At 40.2% G+C, this 13379-nt stretch overlaps 3 protein-coding genes across 3 annotated transcripts; 2 read left to right on the top strand and 1 right to left on the bottom strand.

Annotated features, from left to right (window-relative positions):
- Positions 1-864: 864 nt before the first annotated feature.
- Positions 865-3363, top strand: tnnc2 (troponin C type 2 (fast)). Its single transcript, XM_010875511.3, has 6 exons — positions 865-971; positions 1691-1742; positions 2003-2146; positions 2342-2456; positions 2564-2700; positions 2858-3363. The coding sequence occupies exons 1-6, from the start codon at positions 969-971 to the stop codon at positions 2887-2889; spliced, it is 483 nt and encodes a 160-aa protein (XP_010873813.1). The 5' UTR covers positions 865-968; the 3' UTR covers positions 2890-3363.
- A 1941-nt stretch (positions 3364-5304) lies between these two features.
- taf13 (TATA-box binding protein associated factor 13) lies at positions 5305-6154 on the bottom strand. The gene is given in 1 exon segment (NM_001311050.1): positions 5305-6154. A coding segment is annotated over 1 exon segment (375 nt). The 5' UTR covers positions 5873-6154; the 3' UTR covers positions 5305-5497.
- Positions 6155-6240: 86 nt separating this feature from the next.
- On the top strand, positions 6241-12516 carry slc35c2 (solute carrier family 35 member C2). The gene is made up of 10 exons (XM_010875515.3): positions 6241-6498; positions 7092-7290; positions 7416-7566; positions 8015-8078; positions 8191-8263; positions 10255-10423; positions 10576-10659; positions 10797-10972; positions 11148-11277; positions 11470-12516. The coding sequence occupies exons 2-10, from the start codon at positions 7180-7182 to the stop codon at positions 11583-11585; spliced, it is 1074 nt and encodes a 357-aa protein (XP_010873817.2). The 5' UTR covers positions 6241-6498; positions 7092-7179; the 3' UTR covers positions 11586-12516.
- Positions 12517-13379: the final 863 nt, after the last annotated feature.

Below are 13379 nucleotides of genomic sequence, written 5' to 3'. Positions count from 1 at the left end.
TTCTCCTTCTCCAACCACAGGCTGTATTATCTCCTCGCAACAAACTTCCACCATACAAGGAGAGTTAGATCTTGAGTGGCTCATCGGTTTATTGGATAAAACACTGTGATTAAGGGCGGGCTCTGTCATAGCCCATCCCTGATCTGACATAAATCAACTGCTATTCAAGGCATTGCACTGCCAGCTTCCCTGTTCCATCTTTGAAGCCCTTTTCAAACAAGGGTAGGGTTTCACACCCTGAATGAAACGTAATCCCACAGCCACAACCCACTCTGTGCCCACCCTTTATCAGCAATGCAGAGACCTAGCTTAAGTTTATCGTACAGAAACCTCTAATCACCGTATTTGTTTGAACACATAAGTGCATGTTTGGAGAACAAGTGTAATATCTTCTGAAATTAAGTTTCAGAAATGACTATTTTCAGAAATTGTTTAAAAGGCTTGGACTAGTGCCTTTCTGGAAATCCGCAAAAAGAATGCCAAATGTTGTAACTTTGAGAGTGGGACCATAGAGGGAATATAAGAGAAGTTGTGTCTGACAGGGAATAGCTAGACCTTCTGTTACATTCAGGTGCACCAAATAGGTTTCTCTTACAGTCAATAGTTTTGGAGATACATACCTATAAAAAACAAAAAAATCAAAGGTGAAATTAACCTGATAACATTTCAAAACTTGCTGCAAAACATCATTATAGCAAAGTTAACAAAATCAATAAAATGTTTACATCTTCAATACCACTGCTGTCCATTCCAAATTTCGATTGGCTCATGGGGGCATCAGAACCCTAAAAGTTCAACATTCTAAATCTGGAGTCCTGTGAGCGCCAGGGGGCGTGTCTTAGGTGACCGGTTTAAAGTGTCTCTGAACTCTCACTAGACGTCTAGTCTATCTGTTGGGGTGCACACGGATTGACCACTCCTTTGGCCTTTATTTCCGTGGATATTTGGAGAAAAGCTTATTCGCAAACATGGTAAGAATATTCATTAGAACACATGCAACCAATTACATGTATGGAACATATCTTATATGGCGAGCTTGTATATCGTTACATTTGCATAAGTTATAATTGGATGGGCAAAGAAATAAAATGAATTAAGATTAATAATTACCCTTAATTGGAAATAAAATATTTGAAAATCATTTTGAAAATGTGTTGTCTGGAAGTCTATATATTTACCATTAATATACTGTTATATGAATAAACCATTATTCAATATTATAGTTATTTAGATAACGATAATCTCAGGATCTCATTGGCTATTCAAAAATAATAATTTAACCCGAAATTATAATGTATATGGCTGTATTGGTGTTGCATGAGTTTAGGAAATTAATGTGTGTCAAGCGAAGAAATTGAGATAAGGGTTTATACGCATTAGGGGCCTGTGGGACATTTACTGATTGCAACAGGTTGCAGCTGGAACGAATTGTGTTTAGACGACAAATTCCTTCGGATTGTATATCCTTAAGACCATATACAGGGGGTAGTGTGTTGAGCCTTAAAATAGCATGACATATTTTCACCTGGACTATCAAGAAGCCCACGTTAGGCTACTCCGTTTATGAGCATACCTTTAAATCAAGTTGCTGTCAATAGGCGTAATATCGATAACACAATTCCCAGAAATAACTGTACTTTTGAATAATTTATCACTGCACTGTCCTGACAACTTGGCGTTGTTCTTTTAGACTGATGCGCAACAGGAGGCCCGCTCATACTTGAGCGAGGAGATGCTTAACGGTGAGTAGTAGGCCTGTCGCAGACCCATGTTTATTTTAATTGACTGTGCCTGATCGAATTATTATAATAAATTGTGTCCAAAAACGTAAGATATTTCATAGTTCTAGTACCTTCTGATAGCTTATTCACTGAGTAGATTGTACTACGCTACTACTGATTAAATAGTTCTTCCACCTATAGAAACCTTAAAATTTCTCCACAAACTGTAAGTCGCTCTGCATAATAGCGCCAGCAAATGACAGTAATGTAAATTATTTCAGAATTCAAGGCTGCTTTTGACATGTTCGACACTGACGGTGGCGGTGATATCAGCACCAAGGAGTTGGGTCAGGTGATGAGGATGTTGGGCCAGAATCCGACAAGAGAGGAGTTGGATGAAATCATTGAGGAGGTCGATGAGGATGGTGAGAAACCGCAGAATCTAAAATGACTGTATTACCTAACACTGATTTATAGCCTACGTATATTGCCAAATGTGGGTACATTTACGTAGCCATTTGCCCGTCTCAGATGACCCATGTGTCACAAATGCCTGTTTCCATTGTATTCCTTACCTGTGGTAATCGATCGTGACCCATCTAACTGACCTTTCACCCCAGGCAGCGGCACCATCGACTTCGAGGAGTTCTTGGTCATGATGGTGAGGCTCCTAAAGGAGGACCAGGCCGGCAAATCCGAGGAAGAGTTGGCTGAATGCTTCCGTGTGTTCGACAAGTACGTTACCAGATTGACGAGAAGGGGTTTACGTTTTTTCTTAGTGTAAAACCCGCTACCATATGTGTTACCTGCTAAACTTCGTTCCATGTGTGTTACCTACGCAGGAATGCCGACGGCTACATCGACAGAGAGGAGTTCGCAATCATCATCCGCAGCACCGGCGAGCAAATCTCCGAGGAGGAGATTGATGAACTGCTAAAGGATGGAGACAAGAACGCTGATGGCATGCTGGACTTTGACGGTATGAGCCACGATGATGAAATGATATTGGTGATGATCGGCCTGTAGCCTACATGTTGACCTGTATTTTCAGAAAGGAGATAGCTAGGTCTTTTATTTACCATCTATTTCATTACCAATACTTTAATTTTAATAATGGATTTGTTTGTACTTTTCAGAATTCCTCAAGATGATGGAAAATGTGCAGTAAAACAGAGACTCATGGACATTCCTCCTTCCTTTAAACCCCCTGCTGGCCTATATCTGATACTCTATTGACCCACTCCAACACTCCCTCCCCCTTATCTGGTCGATTGCCTCTGTTCATTCACACTGATTCAACTAGACCTCTTCAACAGACCGGCACCTGGTGGGGGTTACCAGGGCTTTAGGGCCCTTCATGCTTGTGATTATGATGGCGCATTGACGCCAGGCTGCTGCTGTTCCACAAAATCAAAAGAGCAAGGCCGAGATGTGAAATCTGTTGCAATGCCACAGAATGGTTGAGTGCATCACAGGCACTTACCACCTCAACAACCTCAAGTTGGGAGTTCTGTCTAGATGTAGTCTTGAATAGGCAGCTTGTGATTGCAGTTTAGACCAATGCCAACTTAAACCCCCTTCACTGTAATAACAAAGTATTGCTTGAACGGAGATAATAAATGAATAAACACAATGCTCACTAGTAGTTGGTCTGACATATTAATGGTCTGTAGTATTGTTTTGAGGAATATCAATAAAAAACAAACTTTTTTTTCTTTTTACATTTTTTCTTTGATCCACATAGCAATTTTGTCTTTATTGATGTTCACCTGTTAAACACTTCAGTACCAAAATAATAAGTTACTTCAGAGTAGATAAACCTTTATATGGTGAAAAAAAAATTATAATATCCCAAGTACAAATGCCAATCTTAGTCCAGTGGAGAGAAAAAATACATTTTGTGAGTTTATGTTACATGTAATATAAGATCCATCTGTAGAAGCTGTGCTCATTCGCACAAATTAAACAACAGGCCAAACCATTGCTTCACTGATGATACATCTACGGAGAATTTTGCAGCATATGCATTTTGTTTCATTACTAAGTGTGATAGAAATGTGTAATTATTTTTGTTTGTTGTGAAAGTAGAAGAAGCCTCATGTCTTGTCATAGATGTAAAAACAGATTTCATTCAAAACTTGGCAACTCAGAAACTTTCACAATTCTTGGTAAGCAGCTCCAGTGTAGGTTTGGCCTTCTGTGTTGCTCGTTATGGTCCTTCTGAAAGGTGAATTCCTATTATATGTCGGCCGTAGACTGAAGCAAATTGTCTCCTAAGCTTTTTCAAGGATTTCTGAATCATGTTTCTTTTATCTGTCAAATTATTCAGTGTTTTGGCGATGTCAACCACACACTAACACATTATGCACCTATGCTTCTTTACCTCCACTTTATGCAGAAAAAATTAATTTTCTGATCTCTATCACATTTCTGAGTCATGAATAACTAAATGTACCAGTGAAACATCCATGAAGTGGATGTCAATCAGTTTCCTGGGGATATACATTCAGTTTTTCTCCACTATGAAAATGCATTTGTCAATTTTTTGTTTTACGAGGCATCATCTGTCAGTGTCTTGTTAATTTGGTTCTCTTATGTAATTAGCATTGATGTGAACACTAAATATCCATACGTAAAAATATGGACAACAAATGAGAACTTAAGGGGGTGTCATTACTTTAATTTACACCGACCAGCCATGACATTATGACCACTGACAGGTGATAACTGATAATCTTGTTATCATGGCACCTGTCAGTGGGTGAGATATATTAGGCAGCAAGTGAACATTCTGTCCACAAAGGTGATGTGTTAGATGCAGGAAAAATGGGATCTGAGCGACTTTGACAAGGTCCAAATTGTGATGGCTAGACGATTGAGTCAGAGCATCTACAAAACTGCAGCCCTTGTAGGGTGTTCCCACTTTGTAGAGGTCAGCACCTATAGAGGCATAGGTGTGTGATGCTTTGGGCAATGTTCTTCTGGGAATCCTTGGGTCCTGCCATTCATGTGGATGTTACTTTGACACGTACCACCTACCTGAGCATTGTTGCTGACCATGTGCACCCTTTCATGTCGGGTCTTGTTGTTTTGACGGCAAAAAGGGAACCTACACAATATCAGGCAGGTGGTCATTATGTTATGGATCATCAGTGTATGTAGGAGATAGTCAAATTAGAATTGCACAGGAATGAGAACTCATTCATTGATAACTATTAAAAAAAGATTTTAATTCCACTTTGGGCCTAGCCCATATCCTCACCAACTCACTATAGAATGGATGGCATGTGGTCTAGGGTGGGCTAGTACTTTAACCTGCCGACTCTAATGCATATGTACGGCTGCAGAGTGGGTTTGAATCTTTACACTGTCTTGGTCAAATCACACCCCCACCCCAAAGAAAAAGTAATTTAAAATCAAAAAGATGGATGACTTCACATCACAGACTGACTTTATTTATACATTACCATTATGCAGAAAATAGGCCAAAAATCATTGTAAAAAATAACTTCTCACAGGACAAATATTTTATGGCAATGCAACATACTATGCAACATTGAATGAGAAAACGTATTATTATTACATTATGATTTTTTTGTGTGCATAAATAAGCAACAGACATGAGAATAATGCCTTGGGCACCAACATATCTGAAGTTAATAAATTGAGTTATAGCGAATATTACATTTCGTTATTGACAAAACAAGCAGTGAATTATTTGGAGAACGTGAAAGAAAAAGTTTTTAAAAAATCTTAGCCGTCAACTATGAATGATCCTACGAGCCATAGTTTGCCTCATCAAAGGCCTTGCGGGCTCTCTTTAGTTCCTCGTTCATCGTCAGGAGGTCTTTCACTCTGGCAAATTTCCTTGGATCTTTCCGGATAAGGAAAACAATATCCTCCACCTGGACTCGGCCCTGACGACCGATGGACATGGCTTTGTGTGTCATCTCCGTAACGAATTCGATCACAAGGTCCTCCAGGATGTCTACTGACTCAGTGTATGGATTCTGGTCGTCTCCAAAACCATACATCATACACCGAAGCTCTTTGGAGAACAGCCTTTTCCTCTTGCCGTGACTACCATCGGTTCCACCAGCCCCTTCATCCAAATCCTCGTCAAAACCAGCTTCGTCTTCCTCCTCTGCCATCCTCCCAGACCCAAACGATGTACTTGAGCTAGCAATTTTAGCTTAGTAAATTAGCTAGCTTACTAGCTAGCCAGCGGTCTGGACAACGTGAGTTCGCTACAGGAATTTATGAAGCCCAGTGTCCAACAATATTTTAACAAACGTTGTAAAACGATGCAATAGTATCCTTGAAACGTTGTTTCTGTAGCCTTGCTGTAGGTTTTTCAAATTTATATCAATGTTACAACCTAGGTTGACAACAAAATTCACCAACAAACGAGTTGTTCTTCTCTGTGGTTAACGGAAGTAGCTACAGCTACTGTTTAGGTTATCAAAACGAAAATACTGCCACCTAGCGTACCCGTAAGTGCGGAAGTGGGTCGCACTGGTTTTGTGTTTTATGCCGCGAGTGGTACTCATGCTCCATGACGAATACACGTACACGATTCTACCTAGCACAGGCGTTCCTTGGTCAACGAAAACCAATTACACCTTTTGGTATCTTCCGTTCACAGCATAGAGCAAGCAGTTCTTACGCTTTACGTCAAGTTGATCTATGGATTAATGTACAAATATTTGACGCCGTGGCCACTGTGTAGAGTGGACTAGCATACGCCAACTAAGTCCTGCAACGTTACAGTTGGCAAGTAAAACATTGTTTTTGTTACTCTATTACCGGTAGTATTAGCTCTGTTTGCTAGCTTGCGTCCTACGTTAATTATTGAGATTCAGCTTTGCACAGTCAGTACAGTAACTGAAGTTAATAATATTGGTAGCTACGTACATTTATAGTAATGTCACAGGACCTAATGTAGCTAACAAATCGTACTTATATTAACATGTTAATAACTTTTCGTGCCCGTGAAGGTGTTTTGCTACAGTACTAGCCATATGGCTCTGTCTTCTGCTTTTCAGATTTATGTTAGGCAATGCCAACAAAGCAAGGAAATGCATAGCTTGGCCACAGAACAATATTGTACAATAATTAATCTGAGATACAAATGTCAAGTAAACATGTTATAATGCATTTTCAATTTGTATGTGTTTGTTTTTCATATGTCATTACATACTAACAGTGTCCTACGTAAATGTTGGAGTATACTCTTAGTACTGCTGGAACTTGACAGATTTTTTAAGTTACTCACATGCTCAGCAAACAGCAATTTGCATCACAGTCGAATTTTTTTGGTTATATTGTCCATCTTTCTTTCTCATTCTGTCTTCGTCTCTTCTTTCCCAGCCTACAGCACGGCACAGTGAAGTGCATTGCTTCTGTTTGAAGATGGGGCCTTTGCAGTAGTTTCTTCGAGGGAGGGTTAAGCAGGAGCATGGCTTGCCCTGTCCAGTTCCTATGCCGGGCAGTCCGCACAGTGGGCCTGGTCCTTTTTTACTATGTCTTCTCCATAGGCATCACCTTTTATAACAAGTGGCTGATGAAAGTGAGTCTCGGTCAGCCTGTGTGACCTAACATTGTGTGGCGTTTTTTTGCTGTGCAAGAAGTGCCATTTAATTCAGCATCACTGTTTGCGTGTCTTCTAACCGTCTTTCTCCCTCTTTCTCCCAGGGCTTCCACTACCCACTGTTTATGACGCTGGTCCACCTTACCATCATATTCTGTCTCTCTACTCTAACCCGCTCAGCCATGCAATGCTGGACAGGAAAACCTCGGGTCATGTTGAACTGGACAGACTACCTCTCTAAAGTCGCCCCAGTCGGTGAGTGTGTAAATTGCATACATACAGTGGTTGATGTGCTTATATTAGGGGAATTCATGCTAAACCGTTTGTTGCCTGCGTTAGGCCCCTATGACATGATAAAACCAACGGACTTCAGTCTGCGACATACAAGGCATAGTCCGTTTGTGTGATAAGACTCCACTATCTGTTTTATTCCCCTCTCCTGCTACTCTGCTCTGTACCTCAAAAGCGCTTTTTAGATATCACTGTTACAGGTGACCACAGGAGGTTTTGATGAATATGACCTAACGATGTGATTTGATGTTGTCAAAAAGAAGTAATACAGATGTGACTCTTAAATGACCATCTTACTGTCTCTCTCTCACTCAATCAGGTTACAGACATATGGGATGCAATACTTTGTTTCTAGAATACTGCAGTTTGCCATGATTGACCTACAGGTTTTAAAAAGGCTATTTATTTTCAGCCATGGCAACAGCACTTGACATTGGACTGTCCAATTGGAGCTTCCTCTTTATCACCATCAGCTTGTAAGTGTGTGTGTTCACTATGCGTACATACCTGACTTGTTCAAAGACTTGCTTGACCATCACTTGTGAAGGGGACATGGCCTAACGATTGGTTTTTGTATGTTCCCTCCAGGTACACAATGACCAAGTCTTCGGCTGTGCTGTTCATCCTCTTCTTCTCATTAGTTTTTAAACTAGAGGAGCCAGTAAGTAGCTTTAACTTGATGGGGCAAGTCTTCATGTTTGTCTTTGGTCAATGTTTTTCCAGCTAAGTTAACAAGGTGTTGCATGACAGAAAATTGCATTCTTACTTCTACAACAAGGGCTCTCACATGTTCTCAGTCACAGCTGTATCATTGCATTCAGAAGTTCAGGATGGGAACATGGATGTTTGAGTTGTTTTAAGAAGCAGAATGGCTTGGATAGATGCGCTTTCCAGGACATTACAATTTTTGACTCGAGTAGTTCTTTCAATCATTCAGGCAAAGGCCATAAACGCAAATTGTCCAAATTGAGAGCAGATTGGAATTGGGAGGAAAGGTGTTCTAGCACTCAACGTCACTCCCTGGAATGGACATGAACTGCAGCAGCGGGGTGTTACAGTGTACTGGTATATTCTCTCCTCTGACTTTCCCACCTATCTGATGAAGCATAAAACGTGCCTTAAATATCTAATGAATAAAAACTTTGCCAGGGGCTACACCCATGCTTCTTTGCCTCCACTTTATGTGGTAAAAAAAAAAACGTAGCAAACATTAATGAGAACTCATAAAAATGTACAGGTAAAAAAACCTTTCAAACGTCTTCACACCAAACATTTGAGTTTGTTACTAAACATTAGAGAGTTGTGCAGTTGTGGCTTTGACTGACATGTAATATGCTATTATAGTTTGCTCTGTTAGGTAAAATACAATCATGTGACCTTGCAGAGATGGAACAAACATAAAAACAATGCCCCTTTAAGAATTCTATGGATGAATTGGGAATTATTCGATTTTAGAGTAGATTTTTTTTCTTTGATTTTATAGGCTAATAATGAGTCTGATTTATCCTCCACTTGTAATTGTGCTCATGCAGGTTTTAAGTGTAGATGTTGAGGCTATTCCAAGATTAGCCATTAAAGGCTTTCTTACCACACCTCTCCCCCATTAAACTGCGTATGATACTTGGATCCACCATTTCAGCAAGACCGGTTGCACTTTGTGAACTATTCATATATATATATATATATATATTACATGCATACATACAGTGGGGAGAACAAGTATTTGATACACTGCTGATTTTGCAGGTTTTCCTACTTACAAAGCATGTAGATGTCTGTAATTTTTATCATAGGTACACTTCAACTGTGAGAGACGGAATCCATTGTATTCATTTTTTAAAATTAATTTGCATTTTATTGTATGACATAAGTATTTGATCACCTACCAACCAGTAAGAATTTCGGCTCTCATAGACTTAGTTTTTCTTTAAGAAGGCTCCATAAGAAGCATCTCAAGGTCCTGGAGTGGCCTAGCCAGTCTCCAGATCTGAACCCAATAGAAAATCTTTGGAGGGAGCTGAAGGTACGTATTGCCCAGCAACAGCCCCGAAACCTGAGGGTCTGTATGGAGGAGTGGGCCAAAATCCCTGCTGCAGTGTGTGCAAACCTGGTCAAGAACTACAGGAAACGTATGATCTCTGTAATTGCAAACAAAGGTTTCTGTACCAAATATTAAGTTCTGCTTTTCTGATGTATCAGATACTTATGTCATGCAATAAAATGCTAATTAATTACTTAAAAATCATACAATATCTCTCACATTTGAAGTGTACCTATGATAAAAATTACAGACCTGTACATGCTTTGTAAGTAGGAAAACCGGCAAAATCGGCACTGTATCAAATACTTGTTCTCCCCATTGTATGTATATATATATTGTGTGTGTGTGTATACACACACATGTGCTGGTCATATAATTAGAATATCATCAAAAAGTTTATTAATTTCAGTAATTCCATTCAAAAAGTGAAACTTGTATAATGTATACATTCAAGTTTCACTTTTTGAATGGAATTACTGAAATAAATCAACTTTTTGATGATATTCTAATTCTATGACCAGCACCTGTGTGTGTGTGTATATATATTCATGTGTGTGTCTGTTTACTTTGTGAAATCACTTTGTGAAACACTGACCTGCTTATTTCTCCAGAACCCATATCTGATAGTGGTGGTCCTTCTGATAGCGAGCGGTTTGTTCATGTTCACATTTGAGTCAACCCAGTTCAACCTGGAGGGCTTTCTCATGGTGCTGCTGGCCTCATTCATTGGTGGGATCCGATGGACTCTCACGCAGGTCCTGATGCAGAAAGCAGAGCTAGGTTTGTCCCTGTCATCATGTTGTTGTTAGGTCCTAATGCAGAAAGCAGAGCTAGGTTTGTCATTGATCATCATTGTGTTGTTGTTACCTGGACTTGTCCTTTGTTTCCTGGTCCAGGCACTCAGACCACTGTTCTTCATTCCATTACCACAGGGCTCCAGAATCCAGTAGACACCATGTACCACCTCCAGCCAGTCATGTTCATGGGCCTCTTTCCACTTTTCCTCTTTAATGAAGGTGAGGTTTTTACTAAGCTCTGTAACCTGGTTGAAATACTTTCTAGTATTGACAGTTATTCCTGTCGGTGTGTCAGTACTGATTCATTTCTCGACCTGTGTGTCAGTACTGATCCACTTCTCTGTCTGTGTTGGCAGGGTTAACCCTGAGTACCTCAGAGAAGCTGTTCCGTGTGCATGAGCTTTCCTCCCTGCTCTACTCTCTTGTCACCCTCAGTATTGGGGGATCACTGGCCTTTGGCCTGGGCTTCTCAGAGTTCCTGCTAGTCTCAAAGACCTCCAGCCTCACTCTGTCAATAGCAGGGATCTTTAAGGTTGGGAAGATAACACAATCTCCATATACCTTCTGTTGCTTTTACAGGAATTGCTTCCATTCACATGCACTATCACCTCCTGTCTCATAAACACTTCCTGTTTCAGCAACCCTACACCCTTCACTTAAAATGTGTGTTCCGTCTCCCCATAACATTGCCTCCCTTTTCCCTTTAGGAGGTTTGCACTCTCCTGCTGGCCACATACCTTTTGGGAGACAGGATGAGTGAACTTAAATGGATGGGTTTTGCTGTCTGTGTTTGTGGCATCTCCCTGCATGTGGGTTTGAAGACCTACTGTTCCAAAAGTAGGTGTTCATTTTGTATTTGGTTTCCTTCACTGTAAAAATATTTGTTGTCTTTATCTATTCCTGGTGTAGCCTGGCTAGAAGTTACATAGGTAATGCTTGTTAATGTAATAGACTCTGCTGAATGCATTACTGAAGCTCGCAGAAAGGTATTTCAGCATGTACAGAATTGGGTGGTCTTTTCTCCTCCAGGTAGAGGACACACGTTCAGGCAGCTGCCCTTTAAAAACAGCCCAGACCTGGAACTACCACTGTTACACCTGAACCTAGAGGAGGATGAGTCTTCTGAGGACAATGATGGAAATTAGGATATTCTACTATGAATCAACTCTGATGGAAATTTGGATATTCTTCTATGAATCAATTCTCATGGAAATTAGGATATTCTACTCTGAATCAACTCTGACAACTGAGGGTTCACGCTCCGGAGAGGCCGCATCCAAAACCCATTGCTGACCATAAACAGCAGTAAAAACCGCAACTGTACCAAATGTATTGTTGCATTTTTAGGGTCTGTTAGTGATGTATAAATGAAATCTTTCCCTTATGATGTATGAATTGACCAAACCTCACTGTGCCTTGATAATGACGGAAATGATTTATAGAAATAGGGGACCATTTACAGCAGGGCAGTTGAACTTCTGGTTTCTGTTTCTACCTGGTAGTAAATGGCACTCACCCTGGTGTCCCAGGTCTGCATTAGTGCCTGATAAAATGGAAAATATGAAAACCAGAAGTGTTTTGGCCCTCCAGGACATGAGTTGAATAGTCCAGAAAAAATAAAGATATCCACTGAAAAAATGTATATGAATATTTGAGCTAAATTCTGACTGTATTAGTTAATAAAGGTAACCAAATTTAACGTTTATTAATGTAGCTTTGAAACAATTTATGTAATAACCAGAACGATTTAGTACACCCATGTTTTTACTAACAATTAAATTAAGTAAAATTTAAATCAGGTGCACCAAAACAGGCGCAAATGGTTAACTTAAAAGGGTCCAAGGTTAGAAACGTGGAATTTAGCTCAATTATTCTTGGGTCCATATTAAAAAATTTAAACTTTCCAGGCAATGTTCTTTTTCACCAGACTGTTTATTTTTTTTTACCATTCCATTTTTATTTACAGCAACAACCTGGGGATGTTCTGTTTACTGTCAAATAAAAATAATTATGAATAGGTAACTATTTAATTTATTGTGAAGGAATTCCACAGCATATTCTGCTGATAAAATCTTGCATCAGATTGAATTGTGTAAGTGCAGTTATTTTATTTTGAGCTTTGTCTCATGAAACAAATGTAACTAAACCTGTGATTAAATGAGCACCACTCCACCAGGTTAACTTAGACAGGCCTTGTCAGTGTGTGAGTACTGTATGTGGCAAAGCTAACAATAGGGAGGGATGGTGCAGCAAATCAGCTCCGGATGGTGCAGAATGCCTCGCAGTATAGTTGCCTGTTTGCGACCATGGTTGTAATTGTGGGTACAGCATTCCAACAGTGCCCAGGGGTCCATCAGAGGGCATTGCAAATTGTCTTAGAATCGTCTGGGGTTGATGGAGTGGATCGGACAGGGCTTGTCTTTGTTTGCTGAAATTCATAATTTTTTGTCCTTTTGTGAAATACAACCAACAAAAATGTCCTTGTTTCTCTGTGCTTCACAGACTTGGGCCTTTTCACAATGTCATAGTTCTGGCGTGGCATCCTCTGTTGTCCCATCTGGCATTCTTGTCCGATTGGTTATAAGAAAGAGAAGAGGGTGCAAGGATTATGTAAATGATGAAATGCCCACGTCTTTAAGCAACAGACAAACAAGCTAACAGTTGTGGTATTTTCCAAATACCAAAGTAGATGGTTTTAGCCCATCTTACCCCGCCCTTCCTAAGTGTATAGTAGCTGCTCGCATGGTAAGGCTATTCTAAGATCAGCCCTTAAAGGATTTCTTTTTGCACAATTTTCCACATTGAGCTCCTCCAAGGTACCGTCAGGGAAGAGACCAAAAGTAGTCGGATCAATGTGAGACCTGAAAAGCCTGGAAGACGGAGATGGAGCAAGATGGCTATGTGATGGAGGGTGCCGGAGCAGACGTCAAAGCTACGAC

Source organism: Esox lucius, chromosome 12 (genome assembly GCF_011004845.1).
Source record: "Esox lucius isolate fEsoLuc1 chromosome 12, fEsoLuc1.pri, whole genome shotgun sequence".
In the NCBI taxonomy this organism is placed as follows: Eukaryota; Metazoa; Chordata; class Actinopteri; order Esociformes; family Esocidae; genus Esox; species Esox lucius.
The sequence above is the reverse complement of the archived record's forward strand: the minus strand, read 5'-3'. Positions and strand labels throughout refer to the sequence as shown.